The 23,116-nt window shown below is 35.9% G+C and overlaps 1 protein-coding gene and 1 long non-coding RNA gene across 5 annotated transcripts in view; one reads left to right on the top strand and one right to left on the bottom strand.

The window, feature by feature from the left end:
• OPA1 (OPA1 mitochondrial dynamin like GTPase) overlaps nt 1–23,116 on the bottom strand; it is a 100,711-nt gene that overhangs the window by 21,652 nt on the left and 55,943 nt on the right. For all 4 annotated transcript variants that reach the window (XM_035274847.3, XM_035274849.3, XM_035274848.3 and 1 more), the window contains 8 exons: nt 20,516–20,681; nt 18,395–18,547; nt 16,931–17,039; nt 16,377–16,456; nt 12,693–12,833; nt 10,406–10,522; nt 8,765–8,858; nt 7,884–7,994 (listed from right to left, as the gene is read on the bottom strand). In XM_035274847.3, coding sequence (XP_035130738.1) covers nt 7,884–7,994; nt 8,765–8,858; nt 10,406–10,522; nt 12,693–12,833; nt 16,377–16,456; nt 16,931–17,039; nt 18,395–18,547; nt 20,516–20,681 — 971 coding nt within the window. The remainder of the gene's footprint in view (nt 1–7,883; nt 7,995–8,764; nt 8,859–10,405; nt 10,523–12,692; nt 12,834–16,376; nt 16,457–16,930; nt 17,040–18,394; nt 18,548–20,515; nt 20,682–23,116) is intronic.
• On the top strand, nt 933–6,567 carry LOC118147797 (uncharacterized). Its single transcript, XR_004734388.3, has 3 exons — nt 933–1,002; nt 4,938–4,994; nt 6,452–6,567. It is a non-coding gene; the product is annotated as an uncharacterized LOC118147797 (long non-coding RNA).

Below are 23,116 nucleotides of genomic sequence, written 5' to 3'. Positions count from 1 at the left end.
ACATTCAGTAAACATGTACGGTACAAAATGCAACATACAAGTTATGGGGAATTTATGAATGAACCAAATCACTTTGGCAGAAGGGATCAATCATGATAGACGTGAAAATGTTTTTCTTCTTTATATGGTTATTTTCGTTGATTTACAGTTGCCTATAGTGAGAAGTCTCTATTCTGTTCATTAAACAACACTGGTGGTATCTGAGTAGTTTTTAGTCACTGAAGGAAGTTAAATAAGCAGCTAGGAGAAAAACACTGGGTTAGGTTGAAGTGATGATGACGTAGAAGAGGAACAGTGAGAGAACTGCATAAAAAGAAAGCGAAAAGGTTGCCTCGAGATAGGTTAAAACCTGGGAGAGATGAAACGGTATTGCAAGCCACAGAAACAAAGCAACAGTACTGAGATCTGAATGATGCTACAGGGATGCTCACAGTTCATGTGTTCTCTCCAGGACACCCTGCTCTACTTTAATCTTTTTGATTGGGTGATTTTTTTTCTTTAAAAAAAATCTCCACTGAACCTAAGTACCTAGAATTCTACAACTTGATGTCACCCTCTCTTCTATTAAATCCCTTTAAAATTCATTTTATTTGATTAAGTCTACAGAAACAAAAAGAACTAGTGTAGATGCGGTTCAAATAACTCACCAAATTTTCCAAAGTGACACTGTCTCTCAGACTCTGCAAATGAATATATGTCAATTTTATCCCAATTAATAGCATGAGAAATTGTCGTGCTATGCACTGAAAGAACTCTCTGCAGTGCCAGCCCAGGGGCAGGGGGGTAGACGGTGATGGTGGATAGTAAGAATCACCTGTGCAGCTTTAATGAAATACACATGCCAGAGCCCCACCCCCACAAACAGTTTTCAACACATAACTTCTGCTTTCTACGATTCTAAGTTCCAAATTCTGAGTATAATTATCCTTCTAGGAAAATTTCCATCTCATACTACTTCACAGGCACTATTCTCACCCATAACAACACTCAAGGATATGGCAGGTAGGGGAGAAGTGTAGGAATGTAAAGTAACCAGTAGAAATTAAGTTCCAGGGAATCTTGATGTTTTCTTTTCTAAATATAAAGACTAAAATCATTCTGCCTACCTCAGGGTTCTATTTAGCTATGTTCTGACTACTTTTTATTCAAGTTTCCAAACAGCATAGAGATTTCTTATAACTATCCTATAAATTAGAATTCTATTTTGGAATAAGTGAAAGGATCTTTTTAGATTTAAGCAATTATGATACATTTCTAATCTGAGCTTTTAAAATGGCAGTATTAGGTGACCTTGCTGCTGCTCCCTTTTATTACCGTAATTTCAAAAATGCACGAATGCATTTGTTTTCTCTCACTAAATTATATTAAGAAGAACGAAGTTTTCATTTACAACATGATTTCTGTTATTGAATACCTGGTGGCTTACTGAAAAAAGAAACTCCGAACTGTAACCTATATTTCTCAGTTTTAGAATCTCATGAAGACCTAAATAAAAAGGTATCTTTGCTCCTTTCTAATTATCAAGAGAAAGCATAGGATAGAAGAGAAGAGGAGACTGGGAAAGCCGGAAACACAAAGACAGGCCCCAACAGCATTGTGTACTCCCAAGAGAAACAAACTTTAGGTTTCAAGAAACAATTGCTTGCTGTCTGGGAGATGCTCAGGCATCAAACAATAAAGAACAGTCAACAGAGGCAAGAGGCCGAGCATGCTGCTGAGATTCCTACTCTCTAATCCCTCCAAGCTCCAGTAAAAGGGCCAGCTGTTGCCACCTCGCGTAGGGAGTCAGCAAAGCAAATTAACTGCGGGAGAAAAAGAAGCTGAGGATATTGAAAAAATTCTAATTTACCAGCCTCTTTAAGAAGCTATAATGCTTTTAACATTAAGAATATCAAACTATACCATTAAAATAGGCCTGTACAATGGTAGCCCAAGTGAAGGAATTTACCACTATTTTCACATTTTATTGGTAAACAAGATACAGTTCTGAAGTATTCAGAGTCTACTAAAGTGTATCTTCTGCTCACATAAAGAGCAAGAAACATGAAGAAACACGTGCAACTTCTAACAAGTAGCAGTTTATTTCTTCAGCACTTTCATCCAGCTCAACAAAAAGCCTCAGCTTGAAAAAACAGCCACCACTGTGACAATTAAAGCTTCTATAGATTCTATTAATATAACTGTTGTAGCTGAACTTTAGGATTCTAAGTAGGAACAAAAAAACTCTAAATTTTGGGCAACTCAGACACTACACCCATGGTGGAATCTGATAAAGTACATCTAGAGATATGTTTACAAGTCATATAAGGAAACTTAACTTCCCTTAATTTGCTTAGTGGTTTCATACACACTGTAGTGTTCATTAACCCAGATGTTCTATCAAAGGTTTCATACAATTCGAAAGTTTAAAATCCAAAGACATTTATATTATAGAAAGTCCCTGTGATAAGAATGATTACCTTCATCATTATCATCATCACTAATTTATGTCTTTCTGAGTAACCCTGTGAATGACCCTGGTAACTAGGGAAGTTTCTCAATATAAAGGACAATTTTATGTAATTTTATTTCCCAAAGGCTTGAGTCCCCCCACCCCAAACTATTTTGGCACAGTAGTTAAAAGACCTGGTCCCAAATCTCAGCTTTAGCATCTACTACCTTGGGTTTCTAACCCTCCATTTCACCTGTGAAATGAGAAAAATAACTACTTAACTCAAAAGTTATGAGACTCAACTGGAAATTCACATAAAGCATTTAAGCTAATATCTAGCACAAGAAAAGTATTCAAATGTGTCTTTACGTTCATAAAGTTTCAAGTTTTTACATGAAATCGAAAGGAATTTCTTGCAAGATAAGAAGAAATGACTCTTTAGGTCTTTTTTTTTTTTTTTTTTGAGACAGAGTCTTGCGCTGTTACCCAGGCTGGAGTGCAATGGTGTGATCTCAGCTCACAGCAACCTCTACCTCCTGGGTTTAAGTGATTCTCCTGCCTCAGCCTCCCGAGTAGCTGGGATTACAGGCGCCTACCACCATACCCAGCTAATTTTTGTATTTTTAGTCAAGACAGCGTTTCTTCATATTGGCCAGGCTGATCGCACACTCCTGACCTCAAGTAATCTGCCCGCGTTGGCCTCCCAAAGCGCTAGGATTACAGGCATGAGCCACTGCACCCAGCCAAGACTCCTTAGGTCATAGAGCAATCTAAATGATCAGTAATGTCCCTTAAATTCATCAGTATCAATGATTCTCTGATTACATGCACAGAGAATAAAAAGCCTAACTCAGGCTTTAGTCAACAAGAGTTAAAAAAGAACTCTAAGCCCTAAGTTACAAGTAATTTCTATGAAGGTCCAAAATTTCACAATAACCTAGTAAACAGCTGATACAATGTTCATAGAACAATCAATAAAACAATTCCACACTATACTGGTGAAACCTGGCCTAGGAGCAAATAACACTACTACCAATTGTTATCAGTGCCCAGATACTCAGTTTCTGAGGTAGAATGGGGCAGAAAACAAATTGTACCACAAGTCTGCACAATGTTAGCACTCTTACTTGTTATATATGACAATCACAAGACACGTTTTATAAATCATAAAATAGATCATAGCAAAAAGAACAACTTTGAATTGAGCCATAGCATACTAATCTTCGTCTCTCTAGAGAAAGTATTCTAAAGTTGTAGTCTATTTAAATAAATAGATTGGACATATTACTAAAACTTACACTGAGAATCCAAATAGATTTTATTTAAGTTGACACCATACTTAAACGTCTATTTAAAAAATTATTTGAAATGGAATTTTCTATAAAATCAAAAGTTTCATGCAAGTCCTCATGGGCATATTTTAACAGCAGACAATGTCTAAGTATGGGTAGATACTGCAAACAAGAAATTAAGGTAGAAAAATCAGCTGTATATCCTATTAAATTATCCATAAGGTAACTCAGTATTTCAATGTCTTCAGAGATTATGTTTTCAAAGTCTCGTTATCTCTAAAGTACTTTCACACGACCCTAATCCATTATCAGTTATAAAAACAAAATTAAGCTTTTCAAACCTTTTATGCGAAAATAGTCTCAGACTTGCAGAAGAGTTGCAAGACCACTACAAAGACATGCTTTCCTGAAACATTTGCTGTCACTATGCGTTATCATTTCTAAATACTCTATTGCATATTAGCTATGAATAAGAGTATTTTCCTAAATAATCCCAACTTAACAATCAAAATTTAAAAATTAACACTGGTAGATTTCTACTATGGAAGCCTCAGATCCCATTCAAATTTCACTAACTGGCCCATTAATGTTCTTAGAGCAAAAAGATCCAATCTAGAATCACACATTGCATTTAGTTTTCAGTCTCTTCCCGCTGGAGCAGTTCTTTGCACTTCTCTTGTCTTTCATGGTCCTGATGCATTTGAAGATTACAGGCCAGTTATTCTACAGACTGTACTTTAACTTGGGTTTGTCTCAGGTATTGTTATGACTGAATTTAAGTTACACATCTTTGATAAGAACATACTAGAAGTCCTGCTGGAGTCTTCTTGCATTTTAGAGGATGACATGTGGTTTTGATTTGACCGTTACTGATAATATTAACTCTGACCTAAAGTGATGACTGTCAGGCTCCTCCACTGTAAAGTTACTCTTTTCCCACTTTTAATTAGTACATATCTTCTGTGATTATATAAACATCCCTTTTTGCATCACTGCTTTTATTCCCTTATTTATATAATTACCAATGTATGGATTCCAATCTAATTCAATGGGTTGCAATTTGTTACTGTCATTATTTTGAGGCCCAAATTGTTCCCGGCCTGGCCAGTTGGGGAGCCTCCTTCAGAGGGTTTCTGTGACCTGCTGACACCATCTTTCAAGCACTCCCTTCCTTTCTACACCAGCAGACTCATCCTGCTCTTTTTCTGTTCCAGCTATGGAATCTACCATATCTCCAAAGAATCCTACAAGAGCTCCTGAGACAAAAACAGGTGAGCTCCTTTTTCATGTCTTCAATCTTCCTAACTCTAGCTTTATGGCTTCATTTCAATAGTGAACATAGTACATCTTCTCCAGGATGTGAAAGAAAAATGTATTACTACTACTTATGTACTCATCTTACAGGGTAGTCAGTTGGTGAGTCTCCAAAGTAAGGAAATGATTTAAAATTGTACAAGACTGGCAAAAAATATGAATGCATCAACACTTTAACAACCTATACAATATTGGGTAACATGCTGAAACTGCAGTAAAAACCTGATTGCCTCCCTTTCTCCAAATCCAATTAACCAATACACTGTGTTCTAATTGAATAGGTTATATAAGAGACTTTGATCCTTATAATATATTAGTAACTTAAATTTTGAAAGCTTTCTGGCTGAAGTATCTATGACCATATTCTGAAGTGTTAGACCAAAGATAAACAGTAAGGAAAAGGCACTCTCAAGACTCTTTTTCAACTAATGGGCAAAATCATGGCTCATCTCCTTCAGAGTGACTGATGGAGCTAAGTCACTGAAAACCCTTGCTCCCAAGGACATTATTTGGTACATTAACACCATCATAATTTTATATGTACAAAAGTAGTAAATCATTTCAAGGGAGTCAGATGACTGCTTTCTCAGGAAAACCACCAGCAGGACATAAAACTTGGCTTGACAGTGTACATATCTGAGTTAGTAATCCACTTTCTTTAAATAATCAAATTGGGAGTAAAGAGCAATGGGGTTGAAAGCCTCTATTAAAAACATAAATATACTTATGATTTTTCGATCACTTAAAAATATGTTATGCTGGTAAAATTCATTGAATTACTTCACTGTCTTGATAATTATATCACAAGGGATATAAAAGAAATCTATTTGTATACATTGTGACAATAAAATACCTCTTTCTGTAACAGTACTAATTAAGCACGAAATTATGAACCAGGGACTTGCAAATGCTTGTTGAAGTAATTCTCCTAACAATCCTGTGAAATAACCACTATAAGAGTCATTTTGCAAATAAAGAAGCTAAGGCTTTGGCAGACTCTCTGTTGAAGATAACAGAGCTAGTAAATGACAGTTCAGATTTGAGCATTAATCTTCCACATTAGCACAAACTTTATACTGCCAAGGTGGCATGGAAAACACCAAAAGTGACAGAAAATGAAAATAAAGGTAAATGAGATACGTTTCAAAAGAAGAATATTTAAAGAAAGAAAAAGAAAGGAGAAAGCAATGCAGAGCTTAGATTACTACTAGAGGAAGAGATTGAGACCACAAGGGCTGATAACAAGGGGAGTGCATGCTGCGCAGGCAGAAGGTATAAAATAGAAGGGCCCTGCCATTTCTCCTGGATGTTCCTACTGATTGTATCGTAACAATGAAATTCAGTTTAGAAACTGCTTTCAAATTTGCAGAACTTCTTTCTAATTTATTAATAGTATCTGCTTCTATCCTTTTAGGTATCAGAAAACTATGAAGACAGCAAATGTAATACACATTGAAAGAAAAAGATACCTTGTTTCATGAAGCTGAAATAAGGGGAGCTTGTAACAAGACAGGTTCTAACAGAGGCAGGTGTTTTAATTTAATAACAATAATAATGTTTCACTGATTTCCTTGAGTTCTCAAAGACCTAAGTAAATTTTAGTACTCAATCCTATCTTAAATCTAGAAACCTACTAGAAAGAACCAAATATCCCCCAAACAGTGACAAAATGATTATGAGTAGGGTCAAGCTAGGATGGTGGGAAGGGGAAGCCATAGTAGCCTACGGTGGGTGTCAATGCCTGACCTGGGTTATAAAGGGGTTATGGGGCTGTTGGTAGCCTGGTCCAGTAATGAGGAGCGTACCTGTGCAGGAGGGTGGCCTGGTGCAGGATGTTGAAGCACAAGCAGGATAAAGAGGGTGTCTCCACAAAGGCATGGTATGGCTTCAGGTGAGGAGGGAATCTGTGTGGGGTCGGGGAGGGGCTAGCAGGTGGGGAGGATGAGATGGGGAGGCACCTGGCACAGAGTGTCAGAGCATGAGCTCAGTGAAGAGGACTCCATGAAGAAGAGTAACCTGCCATAGATGTCAGAGCCCAGACAAGGTAAAAGAGGTGTCAATGCAGGGTGCGGCACCATCTGGTGGCCTGGCGTGTAGTGTTAAGAGTCCGAGCTGTGTTAGAAAATGAAAAACATTTCTGCAATGGAAAAGGACATATCTTCATTCAAGTTTAGTTATGTATAGGAGGACTGACCAAAATATAAAAATATATTAAAAATACTAGAAGCCCGTTTTCTATCAGGAAAATGAATGACAAATATCAAAAGGAAGAACACTAGAACAAACCCTGTAACGCTGGATTAAAATGGGAAGCATCAGCATCAATGCACAGTTTTTAATATACAAATATACACATGATTTAGGAATACAGATGTCAATTTGTATATATTCATCTGCACACACACAAACGCATCCACAACACTTATTTCCTAGCTGTTTCCACTGAGAAACCTTGGAACAGTGCTTTTCCAATGAGTGACCATATATAATTTCCAGGTCTCCATTTCTAAACACGCTTCTCCATAAAAAGGAAGTTAAGTCAGGGAATGAGCCTGAACATCTTGTTATATGGAAGGATAACATCGGGACAAGGAGTGAATCTTGAAGAGGGTCTGAGAATTCAATACTGTAATTTACCAGTGTTTGGTTGCTATGGGAAAATCTGTTTCTAAGAACTATACAGTAACCTACTTGACTTAAGGTCAACAACTTATTCTCAAATAGTTCAGAGAAGAAAAAAATTCCTTGTAACTTTTCTGTAAGTTTGAGATTAAATGGATGAACAAACAAATGGAAATGGGAAAGGTGAACAGGTAGTAACGTGGAGGGCAGGAAGAACTACTTACTGAGGTCTTCGGCCAGTTGAACACGTTTACCAGTAAGCAATTTAATCTTCTTCTCACCGTCTTCAGCAAAATCTTCCAAAACCTCTTTAACATTTTTCTCTAATCGCCTAACTGTTTAAAGTAAATTTAAAAACCTGAGGAGCATCGTTTTATAAATGAATAAAGATGATAAAAAGTACCTATATACAGAGAGTAAATTTTCTATCATGTTAGAACTATTGCTAAGTTAATACTTTTCATGCTCATAATCTCTGTCATACAGTAGTTTTCAGCATGAAACTATATATAGTCTCAGAGAATGTCATATGCTTAAGCTATACACTTTAATAGAAGCACAGATTTACCAAAAACTACGTGATATCTAGGAGTCCATTCCTAATAGAGTTTCATGCAATGAAGATGAACTCCTGATAAGTTTTATTGCCCAGCTTTTCCAATTATGATTCATTTTAAAAGCAAATAATTTTTTTTCTTTTTAAAGAGACAGGGTCTTACTCTGTCACCTAGGCTAGAGTTTACCAGTATGATCATAGCTCATTGTAGCTCAAAATCCTAGGGCTCAAGTGTTCCTCCCACCTCAGCCTCCCAAGTAGCTAGGACTACAGGTGTGTGCCACCATGCCTGGCTAATTTATTTTATTGTTTGGTAAAGATAGAGTCTTGCAATGCTGTCCTGGCTGGTCTTAAGCTCTGGGTCTCAAGCGGTTCTCCTGCCTCAGCATCGCAAAGTGCTGGGATTATAGGCATGAGCTACCACACCCGGCCAGTTTTTCTAATAAATCTATTTTTAGGGAAGTATTTTGGAATCCTTCTATTAACTATGTATATTACTACTATTATTTTTTAATGTCAAAATAAGACTGCAGTCCCTGTGTGGCTTACCTTCAGTGTTTGTAAGTTGTTGCCTTAAAGTATTTGCGGTGATAGCAAGCATGCGCTGTATACGCCAAAACAAGACCACATCATTGCATTCCAACTGAAATAATAAGTAATCAAGATTACCAGATGCAAAGTTAAAGTGAAAACTATAATCATAAACATACAACTACTAGAACCAGTACATACGTCCTAAGCTTTAAAAGTACCCAAATTTACCTAATACATACACTGTATATCTAAGCTGAAGAATCCTTTCTATATGGAGCCATGAAATTCTGCATAATTTGACCTCTATCTGTCAAATTCAGTTTAGAAACTGCTTTCAAATTTGCAGAACTTCTTTCTAATTTATTAATAGTATCTGCTTTTATTCTTTTAGGTATCAGAAAACTATGAAGACAGCAAATGTAATACACATTGAAAGAAAAAGATACCTTGTTTCATGAAGCTGAAATAAGGGGAGCTTGTAACAAGACAGGTTCTAACAGAGGCAGGTGTTTTAATTTAATAACAATAATAATGTTTCACTGATTTCCTTGAGTTCTCAAAGACCTGAGTAAATTTTAGTACTCAATCCTATCTTAAATCTAGAAACCTACCATAGCTTTGTTTCAAGTCTAATGACAAAACAAATAAGCTTGAGAAGTAGATAATTCCATTACACTGTATGTATGTTGAAATTCATAGCATATGCCTGCCATTTATATTTAGTTTTAATTAACCAGATTTGTCTTAAATATGTCCTTAGGTTAACCTGAGTCTGCACTAAAGCCATTTAAAAAATTCAGCTGTGTATAAAAATAAATTGATGTATTTAAAAAGAAGCTTATTCTATAGAAGGAAGTTTCTTCTTTCTATAAAAGTTTCTAATAGAAAAGTTCCCACAATGATCAAAATTATTCAAAAATTTGCCACTTTTACATAGTTGCACTTATATACAAATTTACTTTCATTTACTGAAAACAAAAGAATAGCATGTTAGAGGTCTCAAATAAGACTGATGATTAACTGAGCTTTTTCAAAAGGATATTTAAAAGCATTTTTGCTTGTAAGAAAATGCTCAAAATCTATCAGCCTGCTGCCACCTAGGGGTTCCTTTAAATTATGAAACATTCTAATCCAAGAACTTTATGATTATTTAAAACAAGATTTAGTGATGTGAAGAAGTAATTATGACACCTGAGAAAAACGATAAAAATTGTTTTGCAGTATGATCTGCATTATGCAAATGGATGGTTATGTTACACACACACACACACACACTCGCTCTCTCTCTCCTCTCTCCTTCCCTCTTTCTCTCCCTGTGTATAGAAAAAGTTGAATAGAAATACATAAAAATGTTAACTAAGATTCTTATAGGTCAGGGAATTATAAGGCACTCTTTCCTGTCACTTTATTATTTTTTTCTTTTACTATTTATATCCACACCTTCTTGTGAGCATCGGGGATAATACACATGTAAGATGTCGTTACTAATGAAGTGGCAAATATCTTTGAAAAGATAAGTTAGATTATTCTTTATAAATTATACATACCTTTCCCCAGATGATCAAAGGACTTAATGCTTAAGCTAAAGTTTACTTCTAAACATATTTTAACAACTATTGCTTAAAAATATTTCTCTCTTGTTTTTGGAAACCTTACCTCAGAATCTACAAAATGCCTTTGGTAGTAATAAAAACCTCTTCGACAAAGGTTACAATGGTTTAGAGCTGTTTTTAAAAAATGTCTTCTATAAACTTGATGCCAAGTATCTTTAATCTAAAATGAGAAAAGAAAACAAAACCAGAGTTACTGTGTACTCTTCGGTGATCAACCAGACTCTGAGAAGTTGTAAAAACAAAAAAAAATTATTTACCAAAAAAAGTTAATTAAAAGCAAAGTCAAGGTTATTCTTTACATAGTTATTCAAATTTTTTATTCATTTACTTTTTTGAAGACAAAGCTTAGATTTATTACTACTCTGACCCATTACCAGTTTATGTAAAAATTAGCAAAGATTTAAACACATGCTGTTATTATTATCAAATAATCATCTTGTGGAGTAGATAGGGTAGGTATTATCTTCCCCTAGTTAGAGGTGAGGAAACCAGTGCAAAAGGAGGTTGAAAGCCTTATCTCAAAATAGAGGTAGGACTTAAGAAGATGGTCACAGATCATGTCCAACTCAACATTTCCTTCCTGATTATCAAATTTCAGTTACCACACCAATGTGATCCCTTCTACTTTATTACTAGACAGTCTGAGTGCTAAGTATTCTTTAATACCCACTGTCCTTTTTTGAGCAAAACAATGATGTTAGAACAACCATCAACACCATTTGACAGATAAGGAAAGTAAGGTCAGAAAAGTTGTATCAATGATTAAAGGACTTATTATTAGGGAACATAATGGAATTACACTAGAATTCACACATCCTGACATCTAGTTCAAGCGATATTCTTCTCGTGGTACTTTGCTATTTATTTTATAGTTTTGTAAAGTGCACTGAACAAAATGTCACTCAAAAAACTGGAGGTTTTCTTGGTCATAGAAACTAATTAAGACATACAGCCAATCCATTGCCTAAGACATGAGCGGGAAAAAAAAAAAAAAATCACGTAACATCTCTTCTTTACCAACCTGAGGAGAAAATCCCTCCTACATATTAACCAAAGTACCACATAACATCTAAAGTGTCAAACTGAATATAACTTACTGTTAATGAGAGCTGGGATCATCAAGAATAAAAATTGAATCTATATTCAACTAAAATATCTCATGTAATCATTAGTTTTAATCTCATTTTCAATTTATAAATAATGTAAGCTGTATAACTGCTTTAAGTTCTACCAGTTTTATTTTGATTGTTTTACTTGTTCTGACCTCTGGTGGAATTTAAAAGAAGTATTACTCATTCCTCAAGTGCAGACACATAAATAGCATACAATCTTTAAAATAATTTGTGTGGCTTTCCTAGACTTATTTTTCTAATTGTTTTCACTTAAGCTAATATTAAAATGAGCTTTTGAATTCTTTACATTTTAACTAAGTAGTAGAGAAAGTTTTTAAAAAACGTGGGCCCAAAAGTATTTTTTAAAATTTGTCCTCCAAAAAGCATCATGCTCATGCCTGTAATCCCAGCACTCTGGGAGGCTGAGGTGGGTGAATCACCGGAGGTCAGAAGTTCGAGACCATCCTGGCCAACATGGTGAAACCTCATCTCTACTAAAAATACAAAAATTAGCCAGGCGTACCGGTGCATGCCTGTAATCCCTGCTACTCGGAAGGCTGAGGCAGGAGAAGCACTTGAACCCGGGAGCTGGAGGTTGCAATGAGCTGAGATTGTATCACTGCACTCTAGCCTGGGCAACAGAGTGAGACTGTCTCAAAAAAAAAAAAAAAAAAAAAAAAAAAAAAATGCATCATGTAGATAAGCAAAAAGTAGCCTATAGTGTAGGCTATTTTTATTCTTACACTTATGAATAAGGAAAATAGAGACAGAACTCAATGGTCTCATCCAATTTAATTAAAACAATATTTTTATTTTTTCTGAATCCACTCACATCCAATTGAGTTACATTTGATTGTAAACCACACACAAAAACACATGCATATGCCATATTTAAACAGAAATTCTATTTTGCCATCTGAAACAGTGTGATGTGAGGCAGAGGTCTGGGTCAGTTTCATCCCTTTCTGCAAGAACTAACTGTTGACACTGAAATTTCCCCATTTACAAATTCAAGCATTACCCTTAAAAAAACAGTACTGAAAATAAAATTCCTTCTCTTCACACCATCAAAATGATTAAGCTTTTCTTGTCAGCAAATGTACAGACAACAGAAGTTAAATTAAGGACTTAAATATCTAAGTAACACATATAGTAACATTTACTGCAAGAAACAAACATTAAGGAAGCAGATTCCTGCTTTTCAGCAGTATTTATTACCAAGCTTGGATCTACTTCTACTCCTCGGGATTCAAGGTTCTTCCGGACTGTGGTTATTTCATCACTTGCAAGATAAGCTGGATGCTCCTCATTACATTTCAACATCTTCTCCAATTCATTCTTGGTTTCATTGTGAACACACTTTAAAATGTTTAAAAGCGGACTATGTTTAGATGGCTTATAATCTGGCACTTGTAAAAATAGTCTCAATTGTAATAAATATATTACTGTTGCAAAAAAGAGAACACAAGTCACAACAAACAAGAAAGAACACAGCATTCTGGCTTATGAATATGGGAACTGGCCTATCAATGCAGAAGAACTTGCCTTATGAGAGGGGAAAATCCCAGGGAGATTAGCCCTACTTGTTATGTGTTTATGTTTGCTGAAATGTTTTACTGTGGAAGTTACAGCACCAGGATTCCTACTATGTGTTTTCTTTTTCTTGACCATAGGGTATAATTTGAATCTAGGAAAAAGCACCCTGAATACATGGGAAAAGCTGATGTTCTAAAATGCCTCGTATCTAAGAACTATAGTTAAGAATGAGATTACTGTAAGGACTTGAACCTGTTGATATGTTTCTTTTCCGGTAGTATAAAATGCATGGTTTGGTTTTAAAAAAGTTTTTCATTAAAAAATTGTACTTCAGACTGCTCCTGTGAGGTGCCTATCATTCTGAAATTGACTTCCAGTCTCTTCTCTGTAATTGTTCCTAATCTTTTTACCAAAGGAGGAAAACATACATATACTAGTTATAAGTTTGATAATGAGATTCTTACACTGTGTTACATTAACCTTGTCATTTTTCAAACCTTCACCCAAAACTATATGATAAAAGAAATTAGCTTCAAATTCAATCATTACCCTAAATAAATTACTAGGACAGCAGACTCTACCACAGCTATGAAACTGAGTGGTTTTCTTTTGCCCCAAACTCTACCACAGCTATGAAATCTGAGTATTTACACAAGAATAACACATAAATGCAAATAATTAACCTGTAAATGGACTAAATTAATACTCTGAAAATATAACACTTTAGAAAAAATCGCATTTGATAAAGAGAAAGTTCACTGTTTGCTTAAACATATACTATTTACTCTGAGATAGAAAGGAAATCACTGGTAATGGTGTTCCCAAACTCATCCTGCCTTGTTTGCGTTTTTTTTTTTTTTTTTTTTTTTTGAGACAGTCTCTCACTGTGGCCTGGGCTGGAGTGCAATAACATGATCTTGGTTCACTGCAACCTCTGCCTCCCACGTTCAAGTGATTCTCCTGTCTCAGTGTCTCAAGTACCTGGGATTTACAGGTGCCCGCTACCACACCTGGCTAATTTTTTGTAGTTTTAGTAGACAGGGTTTCACTATGTAAGCCAGGCTAGTCTCAAACTCCTGACCTCACGATCCAATCGCCTTGGCCTCCCAAGAAGGGCCGATTACAGGTTTAAGCCACCATGCCCAGCCCCTGCCCTGTTTTTCTTCCATCTTTCTACCCATCACCGCTTGACTGTTACCACACTTGGCCCTTAGAAGGAGAGCTACTCTTGGATCTGTTCTGACAAAAATTTCCATTACTTTGGCTCAAACAAGGCAAGAATATTTCAAAGGAATGACTTTTCCTAGAAAATGAATGAAAAAAAAAAAACAAAAGCACAAAATAATTTTCAGAGCATGGATTTCTCATCTTTAAGTTTCTTTTACTGCCAAATTCTGTCATTCAGCTTTATAAACTTACAATGTGAGACTCAGGGATATTCTCAACCTCTTCTAGAATCTATGTCTCATTGTAACCTCCAATAATGAGGTTGAAAACACTTGTTTCCAACTGGGAGTGGGTGGGATAGAAAGAATACAGAAAGAGAGCTTGATTCCGTGAGCCTGACATGAGGCTTGCTTTTGAAGGAATAAACAAAACAATATATATAAATACTTCGCCAGGTGACTTGGATGCCCCTCCCTTCTATATTCCAACTTATGGCCTTTGTTCTATGGTCAACCTGGGTCTCACACGTGCTGCCCTGAAATCCTGTCAGGAGAAGGCTCTTCTCTAAAAGCTTTCCAGATTTCTCTTCTAGGATTACAGACCCTTTGCACTGACTTTAAAGCAAATTCCTTCGCTTCTCTTGAAGGGATTCCCCTATGGGTTTAAGTTCCCGACGAAAATAACTTAGGAGCAGAAATCATTTCTTTCAGAGAGTGTTTGGCCAAAGCATATTTACCACCAGTCAGTTGCTGAGGCAAGTTCTGCCATCATTGATTGTTCTAGAGACTTTAGGCCTAATTTCACTAAGTCTTGAAAGCCAGACACCATTTTTCTTTTGCAGTTTATCTCCCTTACGGCAGCTCTTTCTAATCAATGCATCTTCCTCTATCAAAGTCAGGAACCTGGGATGGATCCCCTAGAAATCTTTTTTGACAGACCTTCTTCTCTCAGCCCATCTGTAGAGCAGAGATAACCGATTCTCCCTGAACACAGCATGACCCAATCACTAACTGTCCACTTCCTCAGCTTCTCTTCATGGCTCACTTTTCACAAAAGTTATTACCCAAAAATAGTAATGATAAAAAAAAACAGAGAGAAAAAGAAGACTGTCTCTTCATTATTTTGAGGCAAGTTGAGACTCACATCTGATAGAATTTATAAAACAAGAAATGTGGAAAACTAGGAAAAAATAGGATAGAGATAATATAATTAACTCTGTATTAAAAATGAAAATATAAAATAAAGAAATAGCGACAACTCATTTGTTCAATTTTTATTCTCTGTCTCCTCTATTTTTCTATTTCTTGATCTCCTTTCTCTAAATGAATCCAAAAAATAAAGCAAGCAAGAAAAGAAAATGAATTGGATGCTAAATCTTTTTCATCTTCTTTATTTCATTAATTTATATAGTTAAGATTCTATATTCTCTTTAGATTCTTTCATTTAAAAGGAGTGGACAAGGAATGAGACAGTGGCATAAGACTGAATGCTAAATAGGAAAAGAAGCTATAAGAATAAGAAATAAATGAAAAGGGGTGGAAGTGAGGGGTGGGGACTTTAATGATAGATATAGATAATATAATAAGGCAAAAAAAAAATCACTGTATCTTTTTTCTCCCTAATCATATTCATTGTACATCCTCTGAAAACCTTATCAGTTTTTCTATTCACGGCTTTTTTCCCTACAGCTTCGATCTCCCAGGCTCAAACCATCTTTCCCACCTCAGCTTCATTAGCAGCTGGGATAACAGGTATGTACCACCACACCTGGCTAATTTTTTTTCAACTTTTAATAAAGAGGAGGTCTTGCTATGCTGCCCAGGCTGGTCTCGAACTCCTAAATTCAAGTGATTCCTCCAACTTGGCCTCCCAAAGGGTTGTGATTACAGGAATGAGCCACCATGCCTGGCCTGTTCATAACTTTAGTCTTCCTTTTTACCTCAACAGGTAACTGAAATGAACAAAGCATAAAAGGGGCATGTTTCACCTCTTGCCTTTTAACAACATGGCTACTTCACTTAAAAAAAACACTTTCTTATGTAGTTGATTCTTAAGATTCATTATATTTTAGAAAGGATGATATAGAACATTTAAAATTCTTGAGATTAGTCTAGAGCCACAAAAAGGTTATATTTTAATGCCTGAAGTAAAATGAACAAAATTATATCGTCATAAGACCAGAGATTTGTTTATTTTTACCTGTTCTTGGGTCCGATTCTTCCAGTATAACCACCTCTTTTTCCAGTCTGGACCTACCATGTTTTCAATTGCACTTTCAGCTAGGAAAAAAAAATAATAATTCATTTATCAAGGATGTTATCAATTACCAAGTACATAAATTATAAATAATAATGGTCTTGCTTCTTAACTATTTCAAAGTGCTACTATCAATATGAAGGCAGTTGAAATAAAGAAAAAAAACCCCACATGACTGATACAGTAGATGTGTAAGATGTGTTTATGATAAAAGTATAATTGCTTATAAAATTCCTGTAAGTATAGTAGCAAACACACTATAATATTCTGCATTATAGCTTTATAGAATATGAGTACATAGAAGCACCATGCATCCATTTTATTCATTTGTTTTAGTAGCTACAAAGCCATTGACTAAAAAAATTCCAGAAATAATATTCAGCTACAGTATTAATAGACTTTGAAATGTTAAATATATTTTTGCAAATGCTCATTGAAGTTTGATGACTCCTTTACCACTGTGAACTCAGAACTCAATAAGCCATGTCTCTACTTACTATCCTTGAGACGAGCCTGCAGAGCCTCTTCCATAAAATAAATAGCTGCATCCCACTGCTGTTTATCAGATATGGATCGGTCTTCCAAAGCATTGTGTTGGATTACCCTCTGAAAATAACAAGAAAAGAAAAGGCTAGGTTGTTTTACATCTCATCATTTTAGTCATTTATTCAAACTAACAGCTTAGTAAATATGGAAAAATAACTACGTATATAAAGCTGCATAAAAATATATCCTTCCCATAAAAATGCACAAACTCCTTTTACTTGCCCGCTTATTTGTTAGCTTGCTATCTAAAAAATAAACAGTGGAGATTCTCTCCTGGCCCAAATTAAACAAGCTAACTGTACGGGGTGGGAGGGGAATATTACACATTTACATTATACAAAATATTATATATTTAACTACATGAACTGCAATATCCAGAAACTTAAAATTCAGAGCTTAATAATTCAGATCATGCTCATCTCTCCTTTTTGCCATATGACCTGTATGTTAGCCTTTTTAAAAATGAGGAGAAAAAAATTAATAACCATTATTCCCAGTGTTAACAGCAACGTAAAGAGTAAGAAGGTAGACACTTAAAAGGTCTATAAAATCATAAAAGTTATTTATTACAATTGAAAATAGGCTTCCGAATTTTATGATTTTTGGATGAATAAATAAAAATAAAATAATTTTCTCAGTACGCCAGTCTTAATCAGGCATTTAACAAAAATAAATTCAGTTTTCTAACATGAAGACGAACATTTCTTTAGAACAAAATTATAACTACAACGAGCTAATCATGACCAGATCTGCATTTTCCTGGAAAATCATTCAATCCTGTAATTCAACAACACCTCTAGTAACTCTCTGAGCAGAGGAGGCACTTATTAGATTTGATTTTGGTAGTGAGAGTGTTCTACATAATGAAAGATTTATAGGTGGTGGGGATCATGAACCAGGCTTTGCCATTAGATTGGGGCTTGAATCCCAGCTCTGACAATGACAATAACAGCACTATTTAAGAATTAAATCAAATAATGATTGCAAAATACTTAGCAGAGTTCCTGGCACATAGTGAGCATTTAATACATGGTAGGAAGTGTTGTGATTTTAGGAGTCTAACATTTTATAAGTCCACTGAAAACCAATGCACCAAGGCATTTAGTTCCTTTCATTCCCACAGAGAGTAAAATTAGAAAGAGCTATCTACAGACAGGCCCATAAAATGGTTAATAGATGACAATTTGTAAAAGTTCATCAGAGTCTATTTGCTGCAAAGTTTTACTTTTTTCTGAAATGATAGTCAAGAAAGAAACAACAACAGGTGATTTTTAGAAGGGCAGATTACAGATCATAAATCTGTTTCTTTACTTCATTATTTTTAATTCAGAATGTAATTTAAATATCCATATAAAAAGTCTCCTATGAAAAAGTATCAATTTGAGACGTTATACCCCAGTATACAAACAACATACTAAGCTGTCCTCCGCAAAGTCATTCCATTTGTGTCGTTTAATACTTTCTTCCTTAACGGCCTCTTTAAGTTTATCAAATATGTCATCATGCTCTTTCCCTTTGGGTTCTGTCATGAAGCGGGAAAATTCTTCTTGTAGGGTCTCCCAAGCAACCTAGAATGATTTGAAAGGAAAAAGCTGTCATAACTTTATTTAATATTTAACATGAAAAATAATACGAGCTCAAGCCAAACAGATGTGATAAATAAATCACCTTATCAGAAAATATACATGAAATGACATTAAAAAAATATAGGCAAATATAAACTATGATGTAGAGGTCTCACATGGGTTACTGGTGGACAGATATGGCTTCCTGATATGTTTTGCTAGACATGCATAGTGGTTCACATTTTTAAAACTGCTTGCCACTATTTAAAAATGGAGAGATTTCATAGAAAAGTCTGCATTTACAGCTTCTCTAGCACTATCTGAGAAGGGTATATCTATATTCCTACATGACACCACCTACTGTAGCCTACAGGGCTGTCTCTTCAAGATAAGGTATGTATTCTAAGCCTGCCACCCAATTTAGTTCACTTATATATTTCAGCCTCTAAGACATGAGTTTGCCTGCCTCTTTCACATTGCAAAAAGTAAAATTTCTTAATGATTCAGTCATCTTCGTATCTTTCTCTTTAAGCAAAGATATGAAGCAATACACCAACACTTTCAAACATAGCTGAAGAGTATTCAGCTTTGTATTTCAGGTAACTCCTAATGATCTGAACAGTGAAAGAGCACAGTATCAAAAATAATGAATAACAAAATCTACTTAAAACTAAGTGTGCTTTTTAATACTGCATTTTATATTTAGCCCTCTCATTTCAAACTTAAAAAAAAGTGATTGCTCAAAAATACAGAGTGAGTGGTGGGGCAAGTATTAAGATCCAAGTTTCCTGACCTTCACCAGATTCACATTCTTTCCATGACACCTACTGCTGAGGGGCAGAAAGCAGCAGGAGACAGCATAATTGATGCTTTTATAACCACTTCCACTGCTTGAACCTTAGGATGTGAAAATATCCTACCCTGGGACAGGGCCCAGAGAAAATTTGAGTGCCAGTAATGAGAGCTAGCGAAGTGGTAGCAGCAGCTCTCTAATTTCTTCAGGGGTAAATGTGTCAAGAACTGCCAGGGCTCAGCAATGTGCAACTTAGGCAGAGAAGCTGCTACTTTTCTTAGGGGCTTGAAGAAATTGAGAACAGAGGTAAGGAAGTCAAGACTGGAACAAGACAGCAAAGGGGTGAAATTACATCTGAATAATTAGAAACTAACACTGCCTTTAAGATAGGTATGAAAAACAAAATTACTTTTAATATTGCCTTCAATTTTGTGAGCAACCTCACATAGAAGCACAGGACACACTGACTCTTAGCTTGAACAATCACTGTTTAGAGAGTGATGTACATCTGAATTCAGATGATGATGATCATAATAACAGCAGGTCCATTTCCTGAGCAGTTACCATGGGCTGGGCATTGTCAAAGTATTTTACATATATTTACTTATTTAATCCTTATAAGAACCCTGTGAGGTAGGCATTATTGCCACTATTTTATAGATGAGACAACACACAGAAAAGTTAAGCAACTAGTCCTAGGATCAGACAGCTATTAAGTGATAAAGCCAAGATACATGGTAGCAGAAATAGATTCTTTAAGGTAGTTTTTTTGAAAAAGTAATTCTAGTTTAATCTTCTGCCAGGATCTGAAGAAAATGATTTAAGTATAACTGAGCCCAGATGAAATGCTTGATCTATTAAGTATTTTCTTTTTGGAATCTCTATCCACAGATGTTAAAAATTTCATATTCAAGCATAATTTGCTTGTTAAGTATTGTCTTTGGAAAAAGTACCAATACCCTCAAGCCAATACCATACCAATTAGTAAATTTTTATTAACATAGTAACTGGTAGCAACATTAAGGTTAGTCCTAACACAGAGATGAAGAACAAAGAATAATGAGATATAAGGACCCAAAAGAAAGATAGAGGCTGTGATGGGGATAAAACCTAAAATTCACAGCTCCTACTCCCTTCAGATAATGCTTCTTACCCATTTAATTAAATTATATCCTAACCTCTACTGCTTTATTAGGAAGTTGCTTATCAGTCCACTGTTTAAGCTTGATATCCACTGTGGTATTAAAAGTTCCTGAATTCATGGTCTGTGCAGCTGGAAGGTAGATGTTTTCAATCACATGAGTTGATACTCTTTCCCACAAAGACTGCTGAAGGATTTCCTCCCTGAAATAAAAAGGCATCAAAAACACCAAATCTAAATATAATATTGTGTTTAAAAACAGCTTGACTGAAGTATCATTAACTTACAATAAACTGTACATATTTCAAGTTTTGATAAGTTTTGATATGTGTATATACCTGTAAATCATAGCAGTCAAGATAATGAACGCATCCATCATCCTCAAAAGTTGTAACCACTGGAACTGCTTTCTGTCACTGTGATTAGTTTGTATTTTCTAGAATTTTATATAAATGTGATCATATACTCTTTTTTTTGGTCTTTCTTCTTCCACTCGGCATAATTATTTTGAGGTTCATCATGCAGCTGTGTGTATTAATGTTTCACTTCTTTTCTTGAGACAGGGTCTCAGTCGTCCAGGCTAGAGTGCAGTGGTACAATCATGGCTCACTGCAGCTCAACTTCTTAGACTCAAGCCATCTTCCCACCTTATCCTCCCGAGCAGCTGGGACTACAGGTGGACGCTGTTACGCCTGGCTAATTTTTTTTGGATTTGTAGAGATGGGGTCTCACTATGTTGCTGAGGCTGGTCTTGAAATCTGGGCTCAAGCAATCCTCCTGCCTCGGTCTCTGAAAGTGTTGGGACTGTAAGCGTGAGCCATTGTGCCTAGAAATATTTCCCTTCTTTTTATTTCTGTGTCGCATTCTGTTGCATGAATTTGTTTGTCCATTTATGTACTGATGGACACTTAGGCTGTTTCCAGTTTTTGGCTATTACAAATAAAGCTACTATGAGAATTTACGTACAAGTCTTTCTTATGGACACATGCTTTCTTTTCTCTTAGGTAAATAAGAGTGAATGTTTGGATCACATGGTAATTACATGTTTAACTTCTTTTTCCTGAAATGTTAGTCTCATTTTACATTCCTAGTTTAATATTCTGTTGGGACCCTAAGAAGATGATTTAAGTATAACTGAGCCCACTAGCAGAGAATGAGAGTTCTAGATCCTCTACATCCTTGCCAACACTTGATATCATCTGTCATTTTAAATTTTAGCCATTTTAGTAAGTCTACAGTGGTCATTCTGGTTTTATTTTGTATTTCTCTAATGACTAATAATTCTGAGCATCTTTTCACATACTTATTTGCCTAGTATTAACACGTATTTCATGTGTTTATGGGAGAGTCCAAGACTGAAAACTTCTTGATATAAATATTACAACTTATCAGATCACAGCACAGAGATTTTATAGAATGCTGTTAAGATAAAATCTTTCAACAATTCATGATTAATGTAACAATGTAAAAGATGCATAATTGTGTTGAAAATTCTGCCTTGAAAGACATCTTAAAAGAACATGGGTCACTAAAAAGAGAAATACAACTATTTTAATTTGACATCTCAGGAAAATACTTATTTGGGTCATAAACATATATCATAATTGAATACTACAAATAAAAACAAAAAACAAACAAAAAAACCTCTGCTTATCATGGGGTCCTCCCTGCCTGCCCCCACTCACCCCAAGATGGAGTCTTGCTCTGTTACCCAGGCTGAAGTGTAGTGGTATGATCTTGGCTTACTGCAGCCTTCTCCTCCTGGGTTCAAGCAATTCTCCTGTCTCAGCCTCCTGAATAGCTGGGATTACAGGTACCCACCACCACATCCAGCTAATTTCTTCGTATTTTTGGTAGAGACGGGGTTTCACCATGTTGGCCAGGATGGTCTCGAATCCATGACCTCATGATCCTCCCACCTCAGTCTCCCAAAGTGCTGAGATTACAGGCATGAGCCACTGTGCCTGGCCCATGGGGTCCTTCTTAAGAGTAACCTCAATCCTTTAGGAAGTAGCCATAAAACTCAGGGTAGCAGAAACAAATATCCTGCTGTCTAAAAGCCCAGCTGAACTTCTCCGGTGAGGAGTGTCAACATCTCCTATGCTTCAGGACTACTTACTAAACATTTTGCGTAAAATTAAGTCTACTGAATCAATGAGTGCAGATCCTGGTTCCTTCTGGCTAACTTTCAGGTCACTTTTCAGTTACAACCAGTAAAGAAAATCGTCTGAGGAGGATACAACTGAGGCCCAAAAGGACAAAGAAAATTTAGTCACTGGGTTAATGACAGAGAGTGGGAGAATTTAAGGAGCAAGATGAAGAAAAGCCGCCTGACAGGGCCTCCTCTTCAGATACCACTTTAAACACTATCTCACGAAGATTACTGAAAGTTGAACTGAAGACCTGGAGCCAGCCTCTGACCTCCAGGGCTTTTTTCTGATCCTGCTTCACAAGAGACACAGTCTGTTATTTTTCCCTGGAGTCTGTGGGCCAGGAATCCATATCCCTGACACCCTTTTAAAAATCCTGACTACCGAATCCTGAGAAACTAAAGGTAACTTTCTCAAGGGAGGCCACTGCCTCTGCCAACAGAGGCAGCTGTTATCACTTCCCCTTGCCCAGCTTCTCCCGCCTTTCA

This window comes from Callithrix jacchus, chromosome 15, assembly GCF_049354715.1.
Source record: "Callithrix jacchus isolate 240 chromosome 15, calJac240_pri, whole genome shotgun sequence".
Lineage (NCBI taxonomy): Eukaryota > Metazoa > Chordata > Mammalia > Primates > Cebidae > Callithrix > Callithrix jacchus.
The sequence above is the reverse complement of the archived record's forward strand: the minus strand, read 5'-3'. Positions and strand labels throughout refer to the sequence as shown.